The following is a 25,385-nucleotide window of genomic DNA, read 5'->3' as shown; positions in this document are numbered from 1 at the left end:
GAATCAATAAGAGAGCATTGGACTCTATTGGAGAATAGCTTTTTAAGAAGAAGAAAAAGAAGAAAACAATGGTTGTTGCTGAGAAAGTTTCCTTTGCGTAAAATCACTATCAATTTATCATGTACATTAGCAGTTAATAAAATATAGATAGTTCTTTACATTTAGCTGTAATTACACTCAACTCATCCCATGCCCTTCCTTGTCGAATTTGATTTGTTTTACTTCGGCCCCCCCCAAAAAATGTACTAAGAATATCATACACAGGATTGGGTATCCATACCCTCTCTACCCCCCCCCCCCCCTCCTAAAAAAAACTACATGTTTGTATCACGGTTTTTGTAATTTCTCATGTTTTACCGCACAACCTATCTCCTTTCCTCATTCCATCTCAAGATTGTCATTCCTTTCCCTGATCACTCAGTGTAATTTCCATGCAGATCTCTTGATTACTATTCAAACCTTGATGCCACCATACGCCACCGTTTAGGTGTGAAGTCTAATCATTGATTCTGTCCCCGCCAATCAGTCACAGTTCAATTTTGGCTCTGTGGCGGTTCAGCTGAGCCCAATCCACTCACTATTCATTAATTTTCTATTCTTTGCTTATCCGTCTCTCTACATCCATTCCTATATCTTTTGGCCATTTCTATGTCTTTATAGATATACAGTATCTTGACTTTCTTTTTTCTGTTTCTTCTCTTCTCCTCCTTTCGCCCATCCCTCTATCATTCTCCCTGATTCTTTTTCTCTCCCTCTCTTTCTGTCTCTCTGTCTTCCTCGTGTCCTTCCACTTCAGTCGTGATATTTCTACTTTTCATCTTATTTCTTTCTCTGTTTACTGTGGCTTTGAATAAGACTGCTAGCTTGTCTAAATTTAACTGATGGTTGCAAGATCTACCATGTATTCACTGTCTCATTTCTTTAAAGTGAAAACTTTAAATATTGCATTATGAATATCTCCTTTGCATTAGCATTATCTGTCATTAGCTCTGATAAGGAAATACATGTAGAACTGAATTTTAACTTTGTCGTTCATGAGTATCACCTTGGGAATAATGAATAAGCATTTTGTAGAAATGTTTTGATATAATATTGCAAATTTCCAGAACCCCCCCTTTACTTTGTAATTTGATTGTGATATAGAGCATTGTTTGTCTGCATACATGGGAACTTTAGTGGTCTTTCATCAGAACTGCTCCTTTGGGGTTGATTTTAAAGAACTAGTGTTATTAGGTATTGATTCTCAGCTGTGTTGCTTGATAACAAGGATTTTATTGCGTATATCTAGAAGACAATTAGCATGGATATCAGTGGTGTCTTCGAAAGGCCGTCAGTATTCTTGGCTTCCATTGACATAGATTTCTGTACATTCAGCTGTCGGCTAGAGGGGCTCCAACAACCTCGAGGTGCTCTAGAAGAATATTAGAGATTAACAACAAGAAGACAAGGCATTAGCATTCGAGAAGCACCGACATCGATAAGAAAAAGGGAGAGGGAAAGTAGAGACAAACCATCGCCCCCGCATGCGCCCCACTCTATGACAAGTACCAGGGGCACGCACCAATCAAGCAATTGATTTTGTATACAGAAGTGCTCACGGGCGCATCGGAGCTCTTGATGTAAAATGTTGAACTTGGTTTAATCGAAAACCAAGCTTCGTGTGTTGTTATTTTCGTTATTAGTATTGCTGCTGCTTGTTATTAGTTAGCACCTAGAATCTCATGATTATTACTCTGATTGGTGTGAGATAGGGGGAGAGCTCGGGCAAGGCGCGACAATGAAAGGTGTAGACAATGTGTGAGAGCCATCATTATGCCCTGTAATATGCCTCACTTGTTGCATGTTGGTACTTGACAAATACGAGCGGCCAAGCAAGGTTCAGAACGGAATAGGCACCAAAGCATCTTGATGGAAGCTGAAACTAAACTGCTCATTTCATGGAGATGAATTACACCTTGGGATATGAAAAAGAGCAAGGCTAAGTAAGTCAGCAAGACCAATACTTAAAGGAAGAGGGGATATAAAGACGGTAAAAGAACCTGCTGCAAGACTCGACTAAAATTCACCCCGGGCAACGAAAATTGATGTCGCATTTTGCGTGGTTGTGCGGAGGCTCGCGCAAGGAGGGACGAAATTCGAGCCGTTGCTTGCTGGTTCCTTTCTTCTTTCTCTTTCCAAGACGACGTGTGGTTGTCTTGGGGAAAAGTAAGCCCCATAAGGGTTTGCAGCGCTCCACGATCGGCCACAACAAGTGGTGTGCCTGATGTGAGAGGAAGCTCCCTGATAAATGCTCTCCATCCATCTCCAAACCACCAGAGATCGAAAAAGAAAAAACAAAAGCAGAATAGGGGTCTTTTGAGTAGGAAGAAGAGAAGGGCCGGGTAAAAGACTTGAAAGCATGCTGTTTTTTCGTCGATGATGCTGTAAACTGAGAAGGATAAATCACATGATTTTGAGGGACAGTGCTTGATGTATCGTAGGTGATCTATCTTGATGTTTGGATTAGATATAGGATGGCTTGGCTGCATGCTCCTTGGTTTCATCTACATCCATTTGAGGTTAGTCACAAACCTTTCTCATCTCACCCTCGTCAATCGCAAGACATACACAAGTGCTGGAATGGAGAAAAGGGTTTTTAGTGAAAAATAAAAATATTCTGCTCACAACTTGCCCAAGTTTGAATTCCCAGTGATTTACTTGATGGTACCATTCATTGCTTGAATGTGAATTGTGTTAATCGTTAATAAGAGATTCCAATTATTTTACATTCTGGTGCATATACGTATGTTTAAGACAGCAGAGTACATACACATCATAATGCATTTTTACATTCAGTGTATCTTGTATTTCTCACTTTGGGTCACTTTCACTTATTACTGTTCTTTATCGTTTTTAAGGCACTCATCATTTTGTTTTGGTTATTATGATTTCCTATTTTTATTGGTATGACATGATGAAGGTCTGGCTGTTGTTTTAAATGTACCTGACTAAGCATCTTTAGTACTTTTATTGACTTTTCATTTCTTTTAAAAGTTAAAGCCACCAGATATTTGATAAAATCATATATCTCAAGTTCTATATTTTCAATGCCCTTTTCATTTGATTTCAAAGTGCTCACATCTGCCATTGCGGAGGTGGTGGGGGGGGGGGTCTGTTTCCAATCCAACAAAAAATTTAATGGATTTTGCAATGAGTAAGATCTGTTGCAATGTCAGTGTATAAGTTATCATTCTTTATATTTGTAGATTTATTGAATTTACCATAAAAACGGTGCAAGAATCCAGTTGATCTTTTCTCATATATTCAGTTTGCACAATAAATTGCAGATGAAAAAATATTAAGTTATATACAAGCAGGATTTTCTCTCTCCATTATCCATAAAAAGTAAAAGGATGTTTTGCTTATTGATGTAAGAAACATTTGCTTCTTTGTTCATGCAGGCATAATTTGATCTGTAGAAATAACATATATTTTGTTTGTGCGCTGATGGCAGGACCAGTTTGTTTTGTATTGAAGTTTTTATGAGCATATAAAGCTTACTAGTAGAGCTTATCCTACTGTAAATCTATATGTGTACATAGACAAAGAGTTAACAGAGATAAAGTATTGTTTGTACCATATGGTCAATAACAAGTCACACCTATTGTTTACAGGGAGATATCCTATTAATATTCACCCTGAAAGACGCAGAAGCCAGACTCTTTTTTAAAAGGAAAATAGTCGCCTTTCAGCATGTACCCATACTTAGGAATCACACATAATGGTCTGATTAACGCCTTGTGACATTTTTACAGGTGACGCGACATTACTAAACTACCTTTTCCCAACCTGGAAGCATCTTTCTTCCCTTATGCTCCCCTAATGCACTTACATGAAGCTGAATATAGCTCGTCTTTTCTCATAAGCAGGTTCAGATGCGTTGCTTGTCGCGAAGTTTCTCCCGTTCTGTGGCAGTAGACATCTGGACGAAGGCTTGAGTGTCGGGTTGGAGTGCGCCATCATCAATCATGTAGTATGGCCCTAATTACCCACAAGTTCCTGTTCAGAAGATACTTTCTGATTCATTAGATGCAAAATTCTTCAGCTCCGATGCTCTGTAATCATGCCAAATGTCCACTGACGTTGTTTTCTCTGGCTTCACAGCTGTAGCGCTTACTACATGTATGTCTAATGTACATGAGATATATACTAGATTCACTTGAACTTGTTGATTTCTCTCGCCATCATTTGAGTTTTCTCTCTTCTTTTAATGAATTCCATCTGTAATTGTAAAGCTTAATTTGCTTTTCTTATCTGATCAAATAATTGCCCTTCCAATTCTTCTTTTCACTTTTTGAATTATTTTCTTTCACTTGATACAATATCATTTTCTCAATATCTGGACTCCCTTTTTGTGTCTCCTAAGTTAATGTATGCTGGTCAGACTATTTTCATCTATTTCCTTTCCTTTTGCTTTTATATTGCTACATGAATCTGTAATTCTGGTGTTAATGTTTGTTCCTAAAGAGATACAATGATAATTGTCATTTTATTCTGTAATTTATTGCAGGAGGGATGCTTTATATCAAATTCACAGAATTCTGTTTTATAACCACCATGATCTTTTTGTCAATGATCTTTTCATGAATCCTACATGTAGATACGTCATCCTGAACCATTAAAAAAAAACACCAATAGGTGGTTTCAAACTGCCTCGATCATAAGAATCCCTGTTATATAACGAGAACTTTTTTAGGCTAAAAAATACATATTAATTATTCCTGCATTCACACCGCCCCATGACATACCCTTCGGGATAAGTTCCTGAAGTTATGAGCATGCGCAGTATGGTCTGTTTAAGCAGGCAAGGCGCGAGATTCAAAATCACTAGCCCAGGCTAAAAGTTCCCGTAAATTGCTTTCACATTGCCAAAATACCTGCGACCTTGGAAAAATCCCCGCGAAAGTTCTCGTAATTTCGCCAAGTACCTACTATTTAGCGGATATTTTCTTTCGGGGAAATTACGCGTAGTTTGCTTTCACATTACCAAAATACCTGGTATTTTTTGATCGGAGAATACCTGGAACTGACGAACTTCGAGGCTGTCTGAAACCACCCAATGATTAAAGTTACACAAAAGAATGTGTAGGATACAAAGTGTTTTCTAGATACTCTATTAGAATATTCTGTGAGCCTTCACAGTATGTAGCAATGCATTCATCCTTTGCCAGCCATAATCTAATAGAATAAATATTTGAAACGTAGGTATATCAAATCCTATGTGTTTCAAATATAATTGTTGAAGAAGATGTAATTTTACACAGATTACAAGTTGTATAACTTTTCTTTTTATTCATGTATTTTGTATACTTATATTTTTTCTTGGTATTGTAGCAAGCTACATAAAGGAAAACCAAAATGATAAAGCTTTCTATTTCAAATATCGCCTCAAAGTTTTCTTTGCATGCTAACAAATAAATTGCTAGGATAGTACAAGTCTTGCATCTGTTGATCAGTTTACCATATGGTAAAGTGGTGCATTATTTATGCTTTGTGCAGAGTACAGCAACTGCACTTCTGTGTCATATTGTCGAACAGGAGAGTCTCTTATACCAGTGCTTCATACTTATACCTTGATACAACTAAGCTGTTTATGCATAAATTGTCAAGAATCAAATTGAAAATATAACACATGATAGATTTGCCTTTAGACCATCTGATCTTTTATAATGAATCAAAACCACCAAAAGTGAATTAAAATGTGGCAAACATGGTTAACCATGGTATGAATCTCAGGGCTATGCAGTGTATTTCATCATATCAAGCCAACCAAAGGCTCATTTTAAACCAGCTAGAACAACCACTCTGCATGAAGAACATCTCTCTCCATCTCTGCGTCTTCTTCGACAGACTGTTTTCTCATTAGGGCCGGAATTACTTGCACGATTATCATTTAGGGACGCTGAGGGACAGAGAAAGGAGGGAAGCGGACATAGTGGAGAGGGAAGCAGAAACGGAGGGTGAAATTTGGATCCCAGTTTTTTTTAATAATAACTCAATTTTGCCTCACCAGTATATAGGCAAGGCATACCAGTGCCAAAGGAATCCCTTCAGTCCGTGTACATGTTTGTTGGTTTGGAGAACAACCCCCCCTCTCTCTCTCTCATTCTATCTCTCTCTCTCTTTCTATCTCTATCTTGCTAGACATATTGGGTTTGTGTTGCACATGGCTGCACTTCAAATGAAGTTTAGGACGAGATATTAAAGAATTCAACGGGGAGGAACCAATGCACATGCCAGACCAATCTGCCTTTATTTCAATACTTGACTTTATCAAACTCATATCTCATCCCTCTATCATCTCTTGTCTACTGGTAAACCGCTGTTGCTTTCAAAATACTGTCACTTGGGATCCACCTTGCCACACTGGTTGCACCAGTTCCTTGAGCTCTTACTGGAAGGACACTTTGAATCATGGAAGCTTGGTTCAACTGAACTGCTTGATCCAAACCTTTGAACTGCAGGGTGTCCCATGAAATCTTTTGACTGAATGAATCTCAGGGATTGTGTAAATGGACGTCGTAGCTTGCTAACAGATGTCACAACTTCTTCACTGCTGTGTTGGTTTGATCAATGTTGTACTCTGTGATCCTATGTCTGATGGTGGTACCCTTCCTGAATTCATTAAGTCAGTCGCTTTATTGACCTTTGACATTCTACCCTCATACACGTATATCGGTCAATCTAACTTCGCAAACATATTGCAAAAGCATATCTTGATATTATTAGTTGGAACCCCTTGAATACATTTACATTCTTCGGATCTTTCTACACGAGAGAGAAGAGCATTATTGATTAAAACAGGACAGATAATAGCACTCCACAAGATTATTGACCACCTCCAGCCACAAGATCTGCCAGAATTTGTAAACAGTGGACCTCTAGAGTCTGTCAGGAGCTAGAATTCTCCCCTGATCCAACCAAGATGTACCAGCTAAGCATTGTGGTAATTCTCATCAATTTTTTTGTTCTTCCACAAACACAAATCTAGAACTGCAATAATTCCATTCAGCTCCCCATTTTTTCCTTACCCGATCTTCGTTAAGAGGCGGCTGTGTATGCGTCTGTGTTTGTGTGTGTATGCCGGTGAACGAACTTGTAAACATATACGCTGGATGCGCCTCGAGGTCGATATCTTGCGTCTGCTCTTACCAGAACCGTGGCGCGTGAATGGAATGCAAATTCGTCCAGAAAATAGGGGTAGATTTGGTTATGGAATATCGCGTCCTGGGGCACTTTCCAAATCCAGAATGTCTCCCACACAAGAGACTGCCACTTGGTTCTAAATCTTATGAAGATGTTAATGTATTACACGAGAGCTGCATGCCATATTACGTATGTACACATGGCAAGCAATTACTTTGTGAGGATGCGATTCCAAACGGGTATATTTTGGTGTCTCCCACAGCCCCTGCAATGCTGAGAGGGGCTCATTAGGTATTCAAAGCAGGGAGGATCGGAAGAAGCATCAGATATCAGATAATAGCTTGGGATTTTGAGGACAGGAAGAGGATTGTGAGGGATAATGTGCTCTACACTGTCAAGAAGATGGAATGCCCACTTCAAATCCAAGGCTATAACCTATTTTACAAAAGTAGAAAAAAATCCTCTAAACTACATATTATACAACTGTAGAATGTACTCTACCATATGTTTGTATTTAAGGCCAAATGAGAAGTTATAATTAAAGGAAAATTATTACTTTTTGGGGTAGTCTTTTAAGTCTGATCATCTTATTACATGTACATAGTTTGGGGTACTTTACATACATGTATGCTTTTACTAACTCTATATTCTAGCTGCTCTTTCAATTTCTAAGATATGTTATACTTGACCCACTTACTATTGAAAATTCTCCAGTTTCCGATAGGCATGATATATGGATTACTGGGTGATTTGTGCGTTTGTTTTGGATATGTTATATGTGAGGATTCCTATGCAGTAAAAAAGAGTAGTGTTAAAATTACACATGTACATGTATGCATTCTAAGAGGGCCACATAAACCGTATTACACCAGTGTTCAGTTCATGGTGTTAGCTCAACACCTTTTGGTGTTACATTCAAACTGCCTTTAACACCTGAGGGCTTAGTCGTATCAGATCAATGACTAGTATTGTTTAAACATTGTAGTTTTATGGTGCTAAGGTGTTCCTATTAAACAGGATTTAAGAAGATGCACCTGGCTCAATCAGAGACCCTATACCATTCAAATCAAAAGCAAATAATCTAGACTTGCTTTTAAACATGAATTAAATTTCATCTGCGTTCTTATATACAAATTCTTCTATAAATAAACTCCTTTTTGCCGTGGGTGGAAAGATTGACATATCGGTCCATTGCATATCTGCCCACAAGTGCAGGGGCAGGAAATGTAACTAATTCGCTTCCATTATCGGCCATCGTCCGCCAAACAGAAGACTCCAATGTGCCCTTCTCGTTTGAATGATTGAAGGAGTAGGAATGCCGCATGTACCGTTTGAATTTTCGGGAGCTATTTGCGCAAATTGATGGGGCGCAAATGGGCAAGACATGCTACTAAACGAGAGGAAAAGTTGTGCAAACAGAGCGGCAGAACGAAATCGAATCATGATATGGAATTTGGGGAATTATTTGATCAAGACCCTGGTCTGTGCATGGTTAGAATGGAGCATCTGTTTGGGATAATAGTGTGAGTTGTCTGTGCTTTGAAAATTGCAGGTTTGTGTCAATTGTGGAGTACATGTATGTGTCGAGTAAGAAGTTTTTCTCTAAATATATGCTCCATTAATCATCCTTTTTATACAAGTTCATGACTTATTTATAAATTAAAAGCCACAAGTTTGTGTTTTTAATTGATTTTATATGCATATGTACTATATGTGCATTATTAATATTTTTCTTTGTTTCAGATCAATTCACAAATAGTATCTCATTTTAACAGGAGATAAAAAAAAAAGAATGTTTGTAGAAATGAAGTTGGAAAACGTGTCTGCAAACATAGCTTGTCTTCTTAGCACCTTTCCTATCTATTCCTTGTGAGCAAGTAACGTTGAAAATAGAGAAAACAACATAGATTGTCAACTATAAAGATGATATCCAAATATGGTGGGTATGCATTAACGAATGTGAAGAAGCATGACATCCTTTCCCCTAGATGGGACTATTAATAAACAGACCCACAGGTGTAGAGTAATTTTCACAATATCCCTTGACCCTATACTGGTATTGAGCCAATATGGCTCTATCGGCTGCTAGATACATCTTAGTCACCTCACTGCAAGAAGGTCTTTATTGCTAGGAATTCATAACAGGAGTTAAGGCCTTCTTCCAGCAATAAGATGTTATCAAGCTTGTAATACATTTGTCACTGTCACTGCCTGGTGATACCAAGTGGGATGGCAGATCATTCTTTGAGCTTTGTTTGGCTGCAGATCTTTGCCAAGAAATCTCTTCTTCGATTGTTTGCAAAGAGGAAAGTTTAATTTTCTGACTTACAGCATCCATTCCAGGACTCTATGTTATTGATATTTACTACCATTATTAACTAAAATCACATTTCGTTGTGTCGGTACAGGAATGCCTTTGCGTATTGCATGCATGCAGAGATGCCCTTAGTAGCACGCAGTAGGGCTTTGCGTAAGGGCGTTTCTGCACCGGTGAGGTGTGCAGAAGTGTGGTGCTAAGGGCCTTCCTGCACCGACAATGATTTGTAAAAAGTAATCAATGTTTGTCAAGAGTCTTTCAATGTTGCTGTCAGTAATTCTTTACACATTTTGAGTGTAAAATATTATGGAGCTATCATATCCTGTTAAAGATAGGGGTAGGACTATTCAGGTCAAGGGTAGCTTGCTACTTCTGCTAGTAGCTTAGCATTCATTGGTACTGTCTTGTGCCTCTAGACCCTTAGTATGCCATGTTTATCTCGAAAATAGATATCAAATAACAGTTAACAATTAAACCTGTAGGAATAATAGTCATGTGGGTGGTTGAATTGACTGCATGAACTTCATTGAACTTACCTTGAACTGCTTAGGATTATTAAAAAAAATGATTTTATAACATCTATTCATAAAATGCATTGAAATTAGGGCTTTGGTAAACTATTATTGACCCAAGTCAGTCAGCGATACATTAATGTAATGTAGACCCATTAAAAAGGATATTTCCTTGACCATTTCACTCATATTTAATGATATTCATCTTCAGTTTGAAAGAATATTTTACTGGAGCCAGTTTGTCATAGTTAGCAGGTTTATATATCAACCCTTGTATCCTTGGAGAAGTCTTTCTAGGCAGGTTGAACTGTTGGCTATGTATCGGGGTTTGGTGGTTCCCACATGAGTTCAAAGGAGTTCAAATCTATATCTCTGCTATCCTTGACAAGTTAACATCTCTGTTTTTCTCCTCGACTGACGAAAAGGCCAAATTAATCGACGCTGTCGCCTCATGTAAAGAAGGGGAAGCGAAGATGAGAAAAATGCATTAAGGAACTGTCGTTGCTAGTGGCTATACTCTATGGTAATGAAGGGACATGTGATCCTTTGGGTATCATATGTAGAGATCTATGCAGAGATTCCCTTTCCAGTGACAGCTAGATGCTTATCTTCTAAGGAGTAGGATTGCATTCAGGTCCATTTGGACACCTACTTAAATCTAGAGATTTCAACTTTCTGACTCTGTCTGAGGGGATGTAGATGTAAGCCTCTGTAATTCCTTAACAGAAAGAAGGAGAACAGATATAAAAATGTTCCTCCGGTGACCTGTCTCTATCTATTTACACCTATCCAAAGACCATAATTTTTTGAAATAATAATATTGATAATGATAATGTGAACTTTTGCAATGCGGCGGTAACCATCATAAAAAGATGCTCATGGTGCAATAAAGAAAAGAAGAAAATAGAAACCTACTAAAATTGGTAGTAAAAGTAAAACAATTTACATGTTTATTGGACCTAGATATCTATTTATTTGTATTGAATGTATTATGTTTTGATATATATTTGCATTTTTGGTTCTTTCTGATCAAGGTTTCATTCAGATTAGTTTTTGTCTTAGAAAAACAACACATTTCCAATTTTTCCATATCTATTTTCAGAGGGTTTAAATATTGACCCTCTTATTCTACTTTGTACCTCTTGGTGAGTAATTTAATTTAACCAAATTTTGTTTCTTTGCTTTGTTTGATTTCACCAGGGCGATGCGCAAGCATCAACGAGTCAACCCCAGCCTTCCGAAGTGGTCGGCCAAGCAGTAGCAGTAGCAGCCGGCAAGCCTGGTGAAACACCCAAAAGGCTTCATGTTTCAAATATCCCATTCAGATTTAGGGATCCAGACCTCAGGCAATTATTTGGGGTAAGCAAAAAGCATCTTGATCTCTCTGTTTCAGTCTCTTGTGGTCCCCTTTTTACCTGTCTCTTCCTGCAGATATCTTTCTGTCTCTTCCTTTTCTGTTAAATTTCTCTGTATCTACCTGTCTCTTTCTCTCCTGTACAATTTCCTTTTTTCTCTCTCCCCCTCTACTTCTCTGTAATCATCTTCCTCTCACACCCTCTCTCCATCTTTCTCATCATTTCTCTGAATTCTCTCTCCCCCTCTGGATCCCCTCCCACTCTCTCTCTTTCTTTCTCTTTCTTCACTTTTCCCTCTCACTCTTCCAGCCTTTCCCTCTCATTTCCCCCCTCAAGAGCACATTTCCTCTCACCTTCTCTCCTACTCTTCTGTATGTCAAATGATGATTGTGTATATTATATCAATACCCTTTATTCATTTTACTATCTTCCCAAGATATGAATGTGTTAATGCATGGACTTAAAAAAAGGAAAATATACACAAAAATTATTCAATAAAAAATTCATTTTCAAAATAAAAGAATTGGTACAGTATTATAATTTTGTACAATCCCTTTGAATGTAATATAATATAATGTGCATGCTCAATGTAAAATCAAAAGTAAATGCTGGTGTGGGATATGTAGTTAAAAAATAAGTGTATTTTTCAAACTTAATGAATTCTACTTAACTAATTGATTAATTGTTAGCAATTATTAAAGCTTATCCCTCTGTTAGATATTGATAAGCCAATTGCTGGCAATAAAAAGTCAATGACATATTTAGGTACAATTTCACTTGTTCTATGTTGTTATACATAATGTTTGTTTATTATTGTTAATCAAAGTTCATTAAGATAGATAAGCATTTATTCCTATTTGATATGAATTCATTATTCTAAATTCTGTATGTGTCCATCCATTCCCCCCCCCCCTCTTTCTCTTACAAAGGCCTTTGGCACCATATTAGATGTTGAAATCATTTTCAATGAACGGGGAAGCAAGGTATGTATTCTGTCATCCAGTCTTTATGATAATTCAGAATTTGAATGAAGAGTTAAATGCCTGAAGGAGCTAAATCTATTTCTGCAACTCAGAAAGTTAAATGTCAATAACTCAACTTTCATCAAAATTAGATTTAGCTCCACATGCAAGTTAACTCATGAAATGTATATATATCCTGTTTAATCTAACCATCTGCTTGGTGCTAGAAGGTTGTATCTCTTCAGATTTATAACTCTCTGGCTTCCAGCAGATATACTCTGAATGATCATCACATAAAAAACTTTGCCCCTTGAGTCAGTATTCATTCAAATTACAAGAATGACTTTATCATATTCTTTGTTATTTTATAATTAAAATACATTATCAATATTTCAGTTTATTTAAAAATTTTTTTTTTTTACATTGGTTTATGAGTTAAATCATCTTATTCATGGCAAAATCGACGTTGCTGAGAATTTGAATATTTTGAAAGAATGGATATGCTTAGTGATGATCATTCATATGATAGATTATTAAAATATATATGTAAAGCTGAAAGGTTGTTGATATTTTATGCTCTATATACAATTCAAACCAATTGCTTCAGTTGAATCAAATTCTTGACTGTTTTATCAAGATAAAGCTTTCCAATAACATCACTAAAACAAAACATTTCTTGGCTAAGTACATTTCCATCATTATGTGATATAAAGATAATGTCGAAAAGACAATTTAATATCGCAGCACTGTGCAAAATATAACAACCTTTCAGCAAAATAATGAAATTAAGAATGGAAGTGGTACACACAGCAAGGAACCTGGCCGTTTATGGCTCTGTGATCGCTTAAGGGTGAAAAATAAATTGTTCGATGGGGATTTTAATTGCGCATAATGTCGCCTGAGGCATGGTGCAGATGCATTTAAAAATTCAGTGACTCGGAACTGGCAGAAAAGCTTGTTCTCATTTTGGCGTCAGCTTTATGAGAAGTTATATTTCCATGAAAGATGAGACAGAAATCGTGTAGGTGTAGTAATTATAATTGAGATTAGAAAGAGAATATAAAGCGTTATTTCTTGATTCTCATTTGAAAATTAAGTAGGGGAAACACGTCAATCGTTTTCTCAGTCATATGACGTTAAATTGAATCAAATAAACTAAAACTGCCATATTACAGGATTGTTTCCTTGTTCGTGTGCCACTTGAATTTATTGTAGGATACAAATCTTGGGAAGATATTTTATTTTCTCAAGAAAATAATTTTTGAGAACTGATTGGATGATTGTGAATGTGCCTGAAATTGGGAATGCTACAAACTCTTTCTTTGTCTAATTTCTCATCTGTATGTATGTCTGTCTGTTTGTACGTACGAGTGTATGTATGTGTGCATGCGTTCAGACTCGTTTTTTCTTCAAGTCAACTGTTACAGGAGGCACTTATATGGCGTCTTTTTAATGTTGTACCCGTCTTCCGTCCGAGAGAGCCAATTCAAATATTTTTCAGTCTTTGACTTGGACAGAAAGTTATATAAACCAAAATGACAACAAAATATCAAACGATAGAAGGCGTGTGATTGTGTTTTTTTTTCTTATTTGCCTGGAAGCATGTTTTGACCAAAAACAGATGCATCTTGACGTTAACAGGGTTCTCCTCATTACCGTGGCTGTTAAAAACACTTTCCCCATTATATCAGGCTTAATAATTGTACTTGTTCCAATTACAGGCTGAAAATATTAAATTACGATCAGTCATCTGCACCATTAAAATTATATAGATAGATATAGCTTTTTGAAAGAAAACAATAATATGGGACAAATCAATAATTTCTTATCACAATAATTTTGTATAAGGGAAGGTGACCCAGATAGTGCTATTTTTACAGTAATAAGCTTAAAGAAGAGTTTTTGGGTAAAATGAAATTGTGTGTTATTTGATTCCATTATGTTTGAATTAGATTTACTCTTTGAAAATAGTTTGAATATAAGATGTTGAATCAAAGGGCTGATATTGAAGTTAGAAATACTTGAATATTTACAGGTTATTAAAGTTTTACTTTTCACTTAATGTTGTGCAATTTACATGTACGTGATGAAAGCCTGATCATAGGTACGATTTAGCTTACTAGATTTACAAAAAAAAGCTGGCAATTTGACTTCATTTTGGGGGGTAAGCAATTAGTTCATTAAAACATGGGGGTCTATATCACTTTTAGTTCTTAAAAAATTAGAATTTGTATAAAGAGTTAGATAGAAAAGTGCTTTCTAGAGAGGGGTGGGGGGGGGGTCTCAGTTATTTATAGATTGTACTTCCCTAATGCATTTTGTAATCAGCCACTTAGATTTGAGGAGAACTTTTGCTAACTGTGAAATTGCATGAAGATTGTTTTAGTATAACACTGAATGAATGAATGCTCCTCTCATAACTGAAGCTGACCTCTTTTGTTTTCTATCACAAAAACGCATGCCTGATCTTACCAGAAAAAAAAAAAAGTCCCAGATTTTGAATATCTCAATCAACATTTTGCTAGTGAGGGAGGGAGGGGAAGGGGGTTGGATAGGCGTTCATTGTAGTCTGACAAATGATAATTTACCATATTTGTGTTTTATAAGAACACACCTGTTTTCTTGAGGTGTTTCTATATTACCATGGATACTAAGACTAACACGTTAACACTAACAATATACATTTGTCGCATGGAGTGTCTGTATTCTATTTATATTTATGTTTTAGCCTCTTTACCAGCCCCAATCATAGCCCATGATTCAAAAAGTCCCTATTTTTCAGTAATTTGTTCTGAATAGAGAAAACACATTCAAGTCCATCAAACAGAAAATATTTTAAAACCTGAACTGCTGATTTATCTAAGTGGCCTCACATATATTCCTCATAAACTTTTAATATTAGTCTAGAAGGCAGACTTTTTGCTTCTTCTCACACCAAATCACTCTTTCTCTGTGAATAAAATCACCTTTTTCATCGCATTTGCTCACCCCAAATCCTTCCGCATTGCAAAATCACTTTTCCTTGTAAATATTGCAAATATTCATTTTTTTTTGCTTTGACTCGGTGGCTTACACAAAGCATATGTTAATACTTGATTATTAAGACATTACAGAAAATAGGAAACTTGTTAAGTTTATACTTTTATGTCCCCAACAAAATGGAACAATAGATTTTAAGTACACTTGTCTTCAAAATCTCTAATTTGGTTTGCATAGTTTGTGAAAGCATCATTGAACAAATAAAATGATGTCAAGATTAGCTAAATCAATGACAAAAATAAAACAAACTGTTAAGAGGCAAAGTATTTAAAATCCAATGTGTTCTCTTTGGGGATATCCTTATTTCAAAACTCTTTTTAATGAATACAATACAGTAGATTGTCCCACCTTTACACAATAGCTGCCTTTTCTACAAAAACGTATAAGGTGTATTTGAAGAAAAAAAAGGAAGGAAAGTGTGAATTAGAATTAATTTTTGTCTCCATGAATTTTGTTATAGGAATTGTCAAGATTTTTAATGTGGTTTTTGTTGATTCATTTGTTGTTAATCCATTGGATTGACGTGTAAGAAGTAATAACAAGTAAGCATGATTGTTGGTTGAAATATTAGCATAAAACCAAAACCAAGATAAATTCTTAGTTAGATTACATACAGTCATGTATAAGAAGTCCTATTGTAATTAGGAGTTGTGTAAACATTTATTTAAAAAAGTGTAATTACAATAAGTATTATAAATCCAAAATGTCACAGTTTCCCAATTTTTAGAATAGTTTCTGGAAGAAAGTAATAGAATGTTCACAAATTTTCATCATCCTTTCCTTTTACCAACTTAGGGGGACAAATTAGCTATTTGGAAAAGCATAGAAGATCAGGCGTGTTGAATTGTACTACAAAAAATTTCTTAGTTATTTGGGTAAAATTTATTGCTGTTAGGGATGTTCTTGCGAAAAGCAATTTAGTAAAGATACATGTATGAAGGTATTTATTATAACTTCTTGTTTGAGAATTACTTTTATAAATGAAATTGACTATTGATAAAGTGTTGGATAATATCAAGTTGTAAGATATGGCATTAAATGGTAAAAAGAACCAGCTTAATGGAGGATAAATGATAGTTTTGTGTCTTCATATGAGTATATTCATACTGTATTCAAACGTTTGCCAATTTAATATTCATTAAGTGTTTTTTGAGTGAGATTAATTCAGTGCATGCCTGTTAAGAGGTCAGCTTCCGGAGTAGGAGTTTTCAGTCCAGTTTGCCTTACTGATGCATTTTGATACAATCCATGTGAAATTATTAGTTTTTATGTTATTCTAAAAAAAACCTCATACCTGTACTACATGTTGATGCATCATGCATACCTGAATGTTATCATTTTGTTCTGATGAAAGAAAGTTTTATTGTCAACGATGATTCTGAATGTTTGTGAGAAATGATTCACGTGTACTCATCAATATTATCTGTGAAATAAAATAACGAATTATGTGAATATCAAATAGTTTAAATATTTAATGTATATCATATTGAATGTGACAGAATGCATTTCAAATTTAATAATATTTGTGATGATGAATATACAGTATGTGAAATATACATATATATTTATCGATTATATCAGTAAGATTTTTAAGAAATATAAAAATGAAATTATGATTTAAAATCTTCATGAAATTAGTGATAAAACTAGCAGACAGTAGAAAAAAAATATATTGTAAGTTATTGTGTTTAATAGCTATAAAATGAAAATACTTGATGTATTTAAATTCTTCAAATTCAAATATTTTTTTGGCATTTGATTTTTATTAGCTTTAAATCACATTTGAATTATATTATGAATTATACTAAAAGAAATTTATTTTTAATGACATTGCTAGCTATCTTTCAATGAATGTTTGTGATATTCTTTATAATGCATCCTTTTTCTTTTGATTCATCTGCACTTTGCATTTTAGATCTCATCTGACCTCCTTCTTGACCTTTCACTTGAACTCTGACCCCTGCACGATGCATTCTGTGAAAGAATGCCCCCCAACCCTGTTAAACTCCTCCTCCCTTTTTCAAAGTTTATAAGTTTTGTGATACCCAAGCATTATGTTGCTTCAGAGATGCATAGGAAAGTACTGAAAGTATTTTTTTAATTGAAATTACCAATGAAATTTTGATTTTGATATTTTGCCAGTATATATTTTTGATGTATTTGTGCATAATCAGATAGTGATGCACAAATTTGTAACATAATCCTGCAATTTGTAATTCCTCCACCAGATTGTATTTGATGCTTTTTCCCTCCATTAAATGCCAATGTTAACCTGTATATGTTTATAATTGTTTTGTTAGTCAATCTAGTCATTGTTACATCTCATATGAAAAATTTACCATTTCTTAGTTTGAACGTGATTATTTTTGGTCATTTAGATCATTCCATTTATGCTTTGGGGACACATGTTTTCAAATACCATTACAAACCCTTGAAATGTTTATGATTGTGTCACACTATAGAATCGTAGTTCATATTTTCCACTCTGGCTAAATATATCACCCCTTCACCCTTTAAATAATTATTTGAATATCCCTGAGATTTAAGACCAGGGGGACAAATTTCATTGTGAAAGTAAAAAAACATCTATTTAAAATAAGGTTGATAAGACAACAGTCCCACATATTGAGAGAGAAGCAGGTTTTATGCTTCCCCCCATGTACCCCCTAAACCTCTTCAAATCCTTTCTCACCCTGTCATCCATGTTACCTCTCATCTCTTACCCTCGCACACTTATCTTGCTTTCCTTGCTTCTATTTCTCCGATGCCTCTCCTAAGACACGTCTGTCCTGCTACACACCCTTTCGCACTGCTTCATTCTTCATGACATCTCACAAATTTTAATTTTGTACACACAGCGCAAGAAAATGATGAAGAGGATAAAAATATACACTCTTAAGATGATTTGATTATCATCTAATGGTTAAATAAACGCTTCTAAAAACAGGAAAGCCGTTTCACGCGTGTCTCAGCCATTGACTTCCTATGTAGTTTCGACTTGTTATTTTGGATCTGCAATGAAAAAAAAAACCATCTGTTTTTATTTCATATTTAAAAAGGAAGGACACAATAAAAAAAAATGTTTGCTAAATTTCTTCTAAAACAATGTTCTGATGCCATTGTTAATCAGTTTTTTGACATATGCTTTTAAACAATAAAAATGTAGCTATTGAATATTTCAGCTTATATAAAGAATTTGAATTTTTGCTAATGTCATCCCTTTGTCTTTTTAATAATTTGATAATCTTTCTGCACACATATTACATCTTCATCTGCACTCTTTACTTCCCTTTGTCTTCACAGTTCTTTTCAAATAGACTATTGATCAACATTTTTCATAATGATCTGTCGTTAATTTTTAAAATTTTATTCCTTTTGTCCCTGTCATATTGATGAAATTCTTTTTGCATTATTGTGAAAATTTTGGGAAAAGTTGTTCGCATTAGAAAAATAAAATCATTGATAATCTATAAAAAGAATATTTGAATTGAAAAAATATTGAATTAGCCATATGATCCTTGCATATAAAGTGGGGGAAAACAGCTTCTAGCAAAGTAGTTGCAATCATTTAAATATTTCGTAAAATATTAGATTTATTGGTGTCATGTATTATGTTCATATCAATTGTATTTTTTTTTTCAAATCTGAAAAATGACATACTTTTTTAAATTTTTATTCTTACAGTTACAAGTATTTTGCAACAATTTTCCATGCAGTTGGAACAGCTATTTTATTTTTTATTCAGATTTTCTTATTAATAAATGTTAAATGTAGTCCTTAGCTTTGCTTTTCAATCTACTAACATGTTTTCTTTTATTTTTCTTCCACAAGACCTTTCCTTTAATGATTTTCTTCTTCACAAGACCCCCCCCCCCCCCCACCATCATCATCCACCCTTGCTGTGTTTCTTACTTCTCATACTATCACAGCCAGCCTTAAAAGGTAGCAATCACCCTTTTCACCCATTCTTCACTTGTGATGCCTGCTAAGAATCCCCCTGCCCCTCCCCCCTTCATTGAGTGCATGAGGAGCACACAAATAACCCCTCTGCTCATGCACCGCCCTGCCCATACCCCCTCCCACCAAGAAATCAGCCAGGTTTCACTCCCATACAGGTCACGATCATTCCAAAGAATCACTTCAAAATGACCATGAAATCTTAAATAATAATAACCAAACTTGTGTTTTCTCTCTTTCTCTCTCCATTTAAGAAAGAAAAACCATTTAAAAAACAACAACTACTACTACCAACAACCAGAAAGTTCTTTGCATGAGCAAACTATATAACGTGTTGCATGTATCTGTCTGGTTTATCTTCCCATGCATGCAGGGTTTCGGTTTTGTTACGTTTCAAAGTAGTTCGGACGCCGACAGGGCACGCGAGAAATTGAACGGCACTATTGTTGAGGGGCGAAAAATTGAGGTGCATGTTGTTCCGTCGTAAGATTTATTACTTCTTTATAGTAACCACCACTCATTATTTATTTCTCTACATATTTTTTGGTTTAATTTGTTGATTTTATTATTATAATCCTGCATCCGTCCAAGTTCTCTGTTTTATTTTGTTGTTGGCTTTAAACAGAGGACGCGGATGGGTACTGGATATGTGACCTGAATATTTTTGGCCAGTGTATGTTTGTTTATGGTTGGGGTGATGTCATTTTTTTATTCACACACCCTGCATGATCTACGCTGGAAGTGCCTCTTGTTGAGACAGTTTTTTTTTTTATACTTCTTGATGAGTATTTACTGGAATAATCATAATATTAATGCTATCATGCTAACCATAGAAAACTCCTTCTTAGATATTCATCTTCATATCATTTGACCAAGCCAAGTCAAACTTTTTCCAAACTCAACCCTTTGCCAAATAGCCCAAGACTTGAAAATTGCCTTTCTGATTGGAGAATAAAGGTTAAAGAAAAATTTGAAACTTAAAGAAAAGGATACAGAAATTACCAGCCTATCTTTGAAACTGCCCTCTTTTCCTATTTGAACTCTCTGTGAAATTTGACTAAGAAAATTTATCAAAAATATAACAAGCTCTCAGAAATATTTGCATTTTCCATAGACCTAAATTCATTAACTTGATTGATAAAGGGTAGAAAAAACGAAATCATACCAAATGTCAAATTCCATATTTTGATTTTTTTTTTTATTATGACAAATGGAATATGCTGGATAAACTTTGGATTTAAAAAAGAAATATTACAATATTGAGGAAATTATTTTAAATTGTTCAAGGTTTTTAATCCTTTTCAAATTTGAGATTGTTCCAAATTTCAAAAGTGCCCCCAAATTTTTGTTTATTAAAAATCCCTTAATAGGACCATGGTTTGGCCCAATGATTGGTGAGTTTTCTTTCTCTTTCACAAAACAAACAAACAAACCCAAAACCACCACAACGTCATTTTCTTTCGGTCAGACCATGAATCTAGTCGAAGGCTAACGTCACATATGGGTTGTTGAATGAACATATGCCAAGTGTATGCCTGCCCCGAAGCAGTGTATCGGAATAGGTGAGGGGTAAGTTAGTTGTTTGTCAAATTGGCATCAAATACAAAGAAATCAGTGGAAATGAAGATTCATGGAATTCATTTGTCCCTGTTTTTTTTATGAGGTATTCATTTACTAAGTGTCACTTTTTTTTGTAGATCAGATGGTCTAAGATTTGTAGATTAGATTGCGATATTAGGTCAATAAGATTTACCTGCTGGGAATCTAAAACTTTATCATCTTAATTAAGATCCCTATAAACATACACATCTCAGTAGAACTTTGCCAGTTTCCACAAGAATATTTTTATTTGATTATTCCTTGGGGCGACAAAAAATTGTTTTCGATAATATAACCCTATAAAGGGAATACTTTAATTAAGTTATCTGAGGTAGAGTAAATTGCTGATTTAAAATTCCATCCCCTTTTTTTGTTTTGAGCCTTTTCTTAGGATTGATGCCTTTTAGTGAAGTGATTGCTAGTACATTTAGGTTTGCCTGGTCTCCATGACAACAGCTTGATGCTATACATTCAACATATGGCCTTGTGTATGTCTCCTTACATATATATATTTTTGTATATATGATTTTATTTTTATTGTGACGAATGTATTTGATTTCTGGTGCACCTTTTGAACATCATATTAATGAAATCAATCGTAAAACATGGAAAGAAAGTAGACTGAAATATTTGCCTGTTTTGATGGTGATCCAGTGATACGTTATTTGCCTGGCTGAAATTTTTTGAGAAAAAAAAAGAAGTCTTGTTGAATGTTAGCACCCTCCGTTTGAACTGGAATTGATGGATAGCAGTAATAAAAGGTAAATTTGCAAGGAACCAAATAAAAAAAGAACCCCCGTTTTGGCTGCTGTACCTTGTGTCTGGACTGTACACCCTCACTCTATAGATGTTATCACCCTTATGTATGCGGCTGCAACCAACGGCGTCTGAATCTTTTTAAACAATATTTTCATCACCAAAATCTGGACAATCCCGGCACCACCTCTCTATCCCCTTCAGGATCGATTATCACCGTACACCTGCTGAAAGTCTTGCGCACCGCCCCCTCTTTCTCTTTGCATGCTTGTCTAGGTTTATACCTCACCAGAAAGGCACCTTGGATTCTTGCAGATACCTTAACAAGCTTCCAGAAGACTCCGAAGGACTCATCTCCTCGGGTAACCTCAAAGCTTGATGCGATGCAATGGTTGGAGATATCGTTGACATCATAGTGCTTGATGTGAGAATGAGACCTAGCCTAATCTTATATTTTTCATTCTTTAGCTCTTTGCATCATGCATTTGATTACCAAGGTTGTAGCAGATGTGTAATTGTGCCGTGCCCACACACACAAGTAGCACTCATTTTCCATTCCTTATAAAACTACCCGTGAGAATGACTATTTGACTCTGAGAGAAATGCAAGGCATAGGTGTCCAATGCTGGTGACTTGAGAGAGAACGCCATTCTGAGATGCTGCTTGATTGACTCTTATTTCTTAATTAATAACTTGCTACCCAGCATGCCTTAGTTATCATTGCAAAGCATCATGGGAGGTGGTTGTGATGGATATGATGATGATTGGTGATCGTGATTAACGTGCTACCTTGCCGCTTGTTCGGTGCAGCTTGTGCAAAGAACCCATAACATCCATAACCTGATGTACTACTGTTCCTTGTGAGATGCTTCATATGGATCTGACTTGCCTGTTTTATACGTGGAATGCACAGCTTGGCCAGGTTCGTTGTGTCTTGAAGTGCATTTTCCTGATCGCAGTCAATTTTGACCCTCTCTTTGGTCTTGCCCAATGCTTGATGGATTGATGGCTGGAATGTTGTTGTTTTCTCCCTGGCACTTGGCTTCTAGTTCTAATGAAACAAAAACATACAGGAGCTTTTGGCCCCCTTCTTGTGGTTTTGACCGCCTGGCATGCAATTCTTGTCAAGTCTCTGCTTATATCGGGTTATTCTATCTTGTCTGTTAACCTCTCAGGATGTGTGCGGTTGCTGTTTATCTTTGGGTCTCTTGTGGAATTGTATCTCGCTCTTGAGGAAGTTTTCACTCTACCACTAACTTGAAATGGACTGTAATCGGAGCCTAGCATTGTAGGGATTGCCTGAACAGGAGCCTGGATCGCAGCAGCATAGATTGGAATGGTTAATTATTACAACAGGTGCTGACAACTGCTCGCACTCTGTCGCCAATTGATCTGCTGATTTTTTTCATAGATCTCTCCCCTTCAGTAAAATACAGGGTATGAATGTTCACATTTTTGTATCAACTGTGATGGGATACTTCTTTGCAGTCCCATCGGTTTACCTTGCAATTTGTGTTTTATCAAATTTCTCTGTCATTACAAATGTGAATCTCCTAATTGCACCCCGCAGTCCCAAGTGGACCCTCCAAGGAAATAGCTCTTCCTAGGTTAATACATAGATCCATAGAGATCGCATTGATCGCAAATCTTGTCAGAAGATTCATGAAGAAATGTCAGGGGAAACCGCCAGAGGCTTCAGTTCTAGAGTATGCAATCCTGCAGCAATAAATCAATACCTGGGAGAAATCAAAAGCCACCATGTCCTCAAAGTTTTGATGCGTCACCCAACTATAGTGTTTTCCCCTTCAATTCCTGTGACTGATAGGCTGAGAGATTCCTCACTTTAATCATATTCCTTGCAGAAACTGGCAAAGTTTAACTCCTCCCTTGCAAACAAGTTTTTCCAAATGTAATATCAGAACCTTTTTATATTTACATGTTCTGGATTCTGTATAAAATTTATCAAGATTCTGATGAGGTAGAAGTCATGCTCTCCATTGCTTCATCTTTCCAGTCGAGAGAATTATGGCAGATTCAAATCCCATTCTTATCTTTAGTTGAAGTTTCATTTCCAATCATATAAATATTGGAAATGAAAGCCTGTTTAAAATATCACATTCATGAATTAGTCACATGTTTGTTGTAGATGTAGGTGTTTGAAAAGAGACATCTATAGAAGAAAAGTGCAAAATCATAAGAGTTGATACATCATTGAGAAAACATTCAATTAAACACCGTGTATCCCCGTTAGATCCTCTGCTTCACAAAGTACAATTACATTATGTTCTGGAGAGCTGAGTACTATCTAGACTATCTAGGGAAGATATGAACATGTTTTCAAACTTTGAACTGCCTACCAGAGATAATGTATCTAGGATATGAATCTCAAGGATATCGACAGACCAACTTGAAATCCTATACCAACTTTAATGAACAACCATAAGCCTCAGTGGAATTCTTTTTACATGCTATCTAAAGAAGATATGAAAGTGTTCCCAACTTGGTATCACCTGTCAGAGATTAGGTACTTGGGATATGACTATACAGATACTTTTGACAGTTCAACCTGAAATCGTAGGACCTCCCAAAAGTACAACAGTAGTAGATGTTGTAGAACACATTTGTTATGCTAGCTGAAGAAGATGAGCTTTTCCCAAAATATAACAGCTTGTTTAAGAAGAGTAGGTATCTCAAATATCATAATGAATGGGAACTTTTTTTTGACATTGTATGTTGTGCAACATTTTTTTTTTTTTTTGGCGAGTAAACGGTTTCCAGGACATGTAGTGTAAGAGGCGCCTCTTCAAGGTCACCCCATACCATTGCACACATAGCATTCTTTTTTTTAAATTGAATTTCCTAGAATGAATGTCACATGCCTAGTCATGAAGCTAAAATGTCAACACGTAATGTTAGAGCTGTATCATTAGCCAATTGAAAACCAATCATACATTATCTTTTCAACGACAAAACATCATCCAGATGTGATTCTCGTCAACAACTTGGCATTATCCTAAAAAAATATCATAATTTATATTCCAAATTGAGTCCATAAACACAAAAAAGGTTAAGTATATTTTAGTTCCTTTTGCATTCATCAGTGAATATATTAGATTTTGATAGGTTTTTAAATATAGAGCTCTGTTTTTTCTCAACTGAAATTTAACACTTTTATTTGTCAGATAAAGTAGTTATTCTGCCAAGGGAATTGGGGTCTTTTTATATTTAGACAATGGATAGGTTACAATGTATCGATTGGTTTTCTCGGCAATGATTGATCACTCTTGCTAAAGGCTTGAAGTTCTTTTTTTTTCTGCTCAAATCAGAAAATTGAACTTCCTGAGTTTGGTTAGATTGTCTTATAAAGCAAGATTTTATTTGGGTATAAGTCTCAATTTTTGTAAAGGAAAAATTATCTGCATGTTTTGGCATAAAAGATTTTTTTGGGTCAATTAGACCTTAAAGATAATCAGATTTTTATAAATATGTCTGTTGCATTTATTGCATACATCAGCATATGTATCATTTTAATTGAATAACTTGATTTTGTTTTTCCAAATTTTGAAGTCAAGATCACAAATTGATTTTTTTTTTTTTTTTTTTTTGGAGAGACTCTACGACCAGTCTTCAATCATTTTTCTGATGAAAAATTGAACAGAAATTTAGAAGCATAATAAAAAAACAGCATGAAGATTGGAGTCGG

At 35.5% G+C, this 25,385-nt stretch overlaps 1 protein-coding gene across 14 annotated transcripts in view; it reads left to right on the top strand.

Moving 5' to 3' along the window:
- Positions 1-1,539: 1,539 nt before the first annotated feature.
- LOC129269286 (RNA binding protein fox-1 homolog 1-like) overlaps positions 1,540-25,385 on the top strand; it is a 41,184-nt gene continuing 17,338 nt past the window's right edge. For 4 of the 14 annotated variants that reach the window (XM_064105562.1, XM_064105557.1, XM_064105559.1 and 1 more), the window contains exons 1-4: positions 1,666-2,558; positions 11,215-11,373; positions 12,299-12,352; positions 19,701-19,793. In XM_064105562.1, coding sequence (XP_063961632.1) covers positions 2,514-2,558; positions 11,215-11,373; positions 12,299-12,352; positions 19,701-19,793 — 351 coding nt within the window. In that variant the 5' untranslated portion in view covers positions 1,666-2,513. Of the gene's footprint in view, positions 2,559-5,931; positions 6,986-11,214; positions 11,374-12,298; positions 12,353-19,700; positions 19,794-25,385 lie in introns of those variants that run through there. The other 10 variants (XM_054906768.2, XM_054906766.2, XM_054906767.2 and 7 more) reach the window with 9 other exon arrangements.

The sequence above is a fragment of the Lytechinus pictus genome, chromosome 10 (assembly GCF_037042905.1).
Source record: "Lytechinus pictus isolate F3 Inbred chromosome 10, Lp3.0, whole genome shotgun sequence".
NCBI lineage: Eukaryota > Metazoa > Echinodermata > Echinoidea > Temnopleuroida > Toxopneustidae > Lytechinus > Lytechinus pictus.
The sequence above is the reverse complement of the archived record's forward strand: the minus strand, read 5'-3'. Positions and strand labels throughout refer to the sequence as shown.